Source organism: Psammomys obesus, unplaced genomic scaffold, assembly GCF_907164565.1.
Source record: "Psammomys obesus unplaced genomic scaffold, mPsaObe1.curated_primary_1811, whole genome shotgun sequence".
In the NCBI taxonomy this organism is placed as follows: Eukaryota; Metazoa; Chordata; class Mammalia; order Rodentia; family Muridae; genus Psammomys; species Psammomys obesus.
In genome coordinates, this window is record NW_026595225.1 from 1,454 (window position 1) to 7,852 (window position 6,399).

At 36.7% G+C, this 6,399-nt stretch overlaps 1 protein-coding gene across 1 annotated transcript; it reads left to right on the forward strand.

Moving 5' to 3' along the window:
- Positions 1 to 242: 242 nt before the first annotated feature.
- On the forward strand, positions 243 to 6,064 carry LOC129685678 (ralBP1-associated Eps domain-containing protein 1; the record flags this gene model as incomplete). The annotated part of the gene is made up of 7 exons (XM_055619182.1): positions 243 to 372; positions 2,790 to 2,986; positions 3,100 to 3,253; positions 3,733 to 3,854; positions 4,366 to 4,528; positions 4,789 to 4,852; positions 5,910 to 6,064. Coding segments are annotated over exons 1-7 (976 nt in total), but the record flags the coding sequence as incomplete, so codon positions are not given.
- Positions 6,065 to 6,399: the final 335 nt, after the last annotated feature.

Sequence of the window (6,399 nt, forward strand, 5' to 3'; positions counted from 1 at the left end):
CAGCTTGGGAAAAACAATAATTGTAATAAAATTATGCACAGCTTTTGACCTTGTTGTTATAAAATTGGTACCTATCGTTTTTGAATATCATGTGAAACTTGAAGGAATTGGTTGTTACTTGAGATAGTAGAGAAATATTTCAAATTATTAGAAACAAACAGGATAATTACTTACTGTTGAAAAAAAAGAAGTTTTTGTTTTTGTTTTTTTGCCACAAATCTTAATGTTAAAACTATATTCTCTTGTAGATCATGGAGCTTTGTGGTGCGACAAGGCTTGGTTATTTTGGAAGAAGTCAGTTCTACATTGCTTTGAAGCTTGTAGCTGTTGCCCAGTCTGGTTTCCCATTAAGAGTGGAAAGTATAAACACAGGTAAATATGCAGTACAGGAGTAACCGAATAATATTATTCTCTCAATTAAAAATGAAGCCAAAGTCAATGTACTTAGGAGTATTTCTGATATTATAATGGCCTTTGTGACCTCAAAGTGTTGTGACTTACTATTAATGTGTGAAAATATTAGAAAACCATTCCAGTATATATCTGTTATGCTGAAGAGTATGCTTAACCTGCCAATGTATGCCATGCTTTTTAAATTTAAATCTTACTTTTATTTGTGTATGAACGTTTGGCCTGCGTGTAAGTCGATGCATCATGTGTGGCTGGTGCCTGTGCAGGTCTGAGATGGTGTTGGATCCCCTGGAACTGGGGTTGAGGATAGTTGTGAGCCACCGTGTAGGTGCTGGGAATTGAACCACAGTCCTCTGCTAGAGTAGCAAGTGTTCTTAACTGCCAAGCTGTCCTCCAGCCTTCTCTGCCTTCCAGCTTCCTCTAAGATACATATTTGATAACAATGTTAAAATGAGTGTCTGTCAGAGTTCACTAAAACTTGCCCTAGAAAGAATTTAGGTAAATACTTTAATAAAGGTAAATGATAAATATTAACCTCCATTATATAGCTTATTTTATTTTTTTCTACGTGTGTGTGTGTGTGTGTGTGTGTGTGTGTGTGTGTGCACGTATGTGTGTCCGTAAGTGTGTGTGGTTGGTAATAGTAAATCTAGGGTCTTAACCTATGCTAGTCAAGTGTTTTCTCTGTGAGCTATAAGCCTAGTTCTCATTTTGCTTTGAGACAATGTCTTACTAAGTTGCCCAGGGTGGCCTCGAACTCATTTTGTAGCTTAGGCTGGCCTTGAGTTTGCTGCTTTCCTGCCTCAACATCACAAGTAGCTGAAATTATAGGACTAAGCCACCCAGCTTCTTTTTTTTTTTTTAAATTTATATTGCTGTGTTTTGTTTAGAAAAATTCAATTTTAATTTAGAAAGTATTAATAAGACTCTGGTTAGAGAGTTGGCAAGATGACTTATTAGCCACTAAAGGATTTAAGCCATTGGGACCACTTGGTAGAAGGAACGAACAGACTTCCACAAAGTGTCCCTTGACTTTGGTGCTCATGTGAATATAGATACACACACACACTTACAGGGAGGGAGGGAAAGAGGGAGGAGAAAGAAAATAAACAAGTAAATGTTAAAAAAGAGCAAAACCAAGCCATTTGTGGTTAATAGAGGTAACATTAAAGAAGTATTAGCAGGCTCAAACCTCATTTGCCCTCCTTATAATGTTTGCCTCAGATAATTTTTTTTTGCTGTTATTAGAGGCTTTTGATGTAAAAGAAAATAAACATTCTATAAAGAGATGCCTAAGTATGTTTTATATTTTCCATGGAGAAAGGGGAAAAGAGAAAGTATGAATTTCTGTTCTGTTCAGATACTTTAGTCAGTCTTGATGTGTAGCCTGGGCTGGCCTCAAACTCAGGACCTGGAACTCCTGTATGCTGAGATTTTAGGTGCTTTACCAAAAGGCCTGATGAAACAGATCTATTAGTAGCTTAGCTTCCTGTCATCTGGCAGTTTTCACTATGGTCCTCTGGCTTACCACCTGTTACTCTGCTTGTATTGAAAACTTAAATTCTCAGAGAATTCTTTGGCTTCTTCACATACACACTAGATATGCTTAGCAGTCTTATTCCTTCAGGTGGAGTTCTATAGAGAAGTAAAGAGCCATGTCAAGCTTGAGGGTCACACGTCTTTAATCCTAGTGCTTGGGAGGAAGAGGCAGGCAGATTTCTATGAGTTCAAGGCTTGCCTGGTCTACATAGCAAAGTCTAGGCTATCCAGGACTACATAGTGAGACCGTTTCTCAATAAAAATAAAATAAAATGAAAAATGAGATGAGATGAAGGTAATTATGTTGGCCAAAGTACAATTTATGTTGAAAATGTAGTTGTATTGTTCTAAAGTATGAGTTATGGTTAGCTTTCAGACACACTGTAAGTTTTTATCCTCTATTCAAAATTTATGGAGGATATTGGCAGTAAAAGAAAAATAAGCCAGACTGAAATGGGTAGATAGAATGCCATGTACTGGGCATGGTGGTGAGCACACAGGGAGTTTTCCTCTAAATCAAGCTGGTCTTAAACTTCAATCCAGGCTATAACATCTTCCTTAAAACACCTAGGACAAGTAGAAGAGGCCTCAATTCAGCAGTCTCAGAACCTCAGGTTCTTTGTAAGTAGGAACTTGGCAGGACTGATGCAGTTATTACACATACGCACGCACATGCATACGCACACGCATACACAGTACACATTTAAGAGATGCCAGCCTGTAAAATCCATGCAAATATTCCAGATTTTTTTTGTAAATTTCTGAAATTTGAAACACATTTGTTCCCCAATATTTCAGGTAAGAAATACTGAACATGTAATCATTTTTGTGGTTAACAGTAAAGGATCTTCCTCTTCCACGATTTGTCGCGTCAAAGAATGAACAAGAGTCTCGCCATGCAGCCTCGTATTCTTCAGATTCTGAAAACCAGGGCTCTTATTCTGGTGTGATACCCCCTCCTCCTGGCAGGGGCCAAGTTAAGAAGGGACCTGGAAGCCATGATGCAGTTCAGCCTCGTCCATCTGCAGATCAGCAGGTAGTTATATGCATGAAAATGTCAGCCAATGTCCTGAGAGAAGTTTACTTGCAAACACTTGTTGGTATTTGATAAATTAAAATGAAATTCTTTAAAGGGCATTTTTCCCCTAGGACCCTGCATCTCCAGTAGTTTCACCTCAGCAGTCCCCACCAACCTCTCCACACACATGGAGGAAGCACAACCGCCATCCCAGCGGGGGGAACAGTGAGAGACCTCTTGCAGGACCAGGGCCATTCTGGTCTCCTTTTGGTGACGCACAATCAGGTATTTAGAGATTCTTTAGACATACCGTGTTTTTAACTTTGAAAATTAAAGGAAAATCATAACATTTCCCTAAGAATTATTCCCAAGTCATTGTTTCTTATGAATTAAGTTAAATGGAAACAGATTCAAGTATGAAATTTGTAGGTAGACACATAGCTTTGGATAGTAGCAGTTATATCTGTGATACTTAGGCAAAAACTTTATGGATGCCAGATACTCTGATGGTGAGATGAATAATTATTTCCTATGATACTGTATATGTAGAGCTTCTAGTACTCACAGGAAAGCAGAACACGAAGAAAAAGCTTAAAATTCAATATTTTTAATCAAGCAAAAAAGGTCTCCCTTTCTTTAAAATAAGAGATCAAAAGGAAACTATCTCAATGTATACATGATAGTTTATTGACACCGTAAGTCAAACCTGTTAACTTCTTATCTTTTCAAATATGAGTCAATGTGGTCATCCATTCTCCTTTTAGGCTCTGCTGGCGATGCTGTGTGGTCTGGCCACTCCCCGCCTCCACCTCAAGAAAACTGGGTCAGTTTTGCAGATACTCCACCAACCAGTACTCTTTTAACCATGCATCCTGCTTCTGTCCAGGTGTGACATTTTATTGGAATTGCATTTTTATTTGCTTCATTCTAAATATCACTGCTATCATTGTTTTTATATTTTGCTGTTTCGGATTTTGCTAATGCAAGTTCACTTTTATTATAAACAAATTGAGAACTCTGCTTTGTGGTGTCTCTTTAAGTCTGTCACCCATGGGATGTCTCACTAAGTTTTAGAAGATTTTCTTTCTGTTTCTAATTCCCTAGGAAAGTTTTAAAAGATTTCTATATCTGGGAATATATTCGTTTGGCTTTCTTAGCACATTTTTTATAACTTTTCTGTTGCTTACATAAATGCTATCATTCTACATGTTGATATACTCACTGCAAAAACATATCCAATAACCTGATCATAACAATATGTTGTTTGTTGATAACTTCTTACCTTTTAAATATCCTCAAAAAAAGTAAATTTTCATGGAAAAGTAACCTAGCAATCATAGTCCATATAAGCATATAGATAGAAACTATACTGAGGAAAAAAAAATGTTTCATTGCAGGACCAGACAACAGTACGAACTGTAGCCTCAGCTACAACTGCCAATGAAATTCGTAGGCAATCCAGTAGTTATGATGATCCCTGGAAAATAACAGATGAACAAAGACAGTATTATGTAAATCAGTTTAAAACCATTCAACCTGATCTAAACGGATTTATTCCAGGTGAGTCGTTGAAAACAGAAGTTCTTCTAGATGGGCTCAGACAAGTCTCAATTTCATTATCTCACAGATATGTTTTGTTGATTTTAGATTTTAATTATTGCTCACAGTATGTGTCTAACAGGACTTTATAGTCACTGGGAAATAAAACATGACATATTTTACATTATAATGTTACCTTTTCCCAGCCTAAGACTGTCACCTCTTATTCTTGGATCTATGTGTTCAGAATAACATTAAACAAAACTGTTTTAATATTTCAGGATCTGCAGCTAAAGAGTTTTTTACAAAATCAAAACTTCCTATTCTTGAACTTTCTCATATTTGGTAAGTGTGGTATATCACTAGTTAGTTCATGTGGGTTGTTTCAAAAGAATTTCTAGCACAGTTTTAAACTTTGAGAACTTTAAAGCTAGGACTAGATTTGACCTCTTTAAAAGGTGCTGTTAGAGAACCCAGTGTAGCTGAGGACAGTGAGCATTTCTTTCTGGGAATGAAATAAATGGATTAGTTAGAGAAATTCTTGTGAACTAAAACTGAAGGTCTGTTGTCTTTCTTTACTGCATGGGAAAAGCTGCTGCTTTGCCTGTGTCAGTTTCTCTTGGTTTTCATCAAGTTAGTGTCTAGGTAAAAGAGTAAGAACAATGTTTAGCTCTCATGGTGAACATAGACTAAGACTCTTGGGATAGCTGCCACATAATTGGAATTAGTCTTTGGAACACAAATTGTAACTACAAATAACTTTTAAAAGTGGAATTAACACATAAACATTATTTCTACTTTGTATCATTATTCTTCTTTAAGGCCAGGCTTTGTAATCTCAGCTTTCAGGAGACAGAGATAGGAGTATTGTGAGTTTAATGTCAGCCAGGGCTGGATAGTGAAACTTTGTCTCAAAAAGTAAAACACATATACATGGTTTTGGTGTAGGGGACAAGGACAACAGGGCAGAGGCTGTATTCTCCTAAACTTTAGCCAGTCAATTTTCTTAAAGTGTAAAACTTTTGAACTTTGATAATAACATAATTTTAAATAATTTCCATGTTTATTTTACATATGCTCTTTGAATTAAACTCTTAATAAAATACGTGGGAATTAAAGGTAATATTTTGATGACTTTAATTTTGGAGTATATTTTTCCTGTTTTACTTTGAGAATGTCAAGCGTGTAGGAATGTTGAAAGGATCATACCATAAGCATTCAGATATCTGTCGCGTTGATTCCTTGTTATAATTTTGATATATTTGCTTTGTTAGACCTCTTCGCACATAAGGGATTTAAAAAAATTGTATTTTAAACTTACTTGTGAGAGAAATATTTTGTCTTCTTTTTTGATACATGAGGGGCTCCAAAGCAATGTGGTGATAATGAGTTTGTCTTCCAGGGAACTCTCAGACTTTGACAAGGATGGCGCATTGACCCTGGATGAGTTTTGTGCTGCTTTTCATCTGGTGGTTGCTAGAAAAAATGGCTATGACTTACCAGAAAAGCTCCCTGAAAGCCTCATGCCCAAGCTGATTGATTTGGAAGATTCAGCAGGTGAGACTGGTAGCCATTGAGAGCTGGTTGTATGCTTTGATGAACATAGTATTTCATTTTGTAAAAGAATCAAGATGAATGATAAAATGAAGCTTAGTAGCTTAAACCTTTCTGTCAAGAGCACAGATGTGGCCAAGCATAGTAATGCATACTTTTAATCCTCCTATCCTAGCCTTGGGAGGTAAAGGCAGGCAGATCTCTGACTTTGAGGCCAAACTGTTCTATGTATGCTTTCCAGGCTGGTCAGGGCTTCATAGTGAGACCCTGTTTCAAATAAATGAATGAATGGATAGATAGATAGATAGATAGATAGATAGATAGATAGATAGATAGAT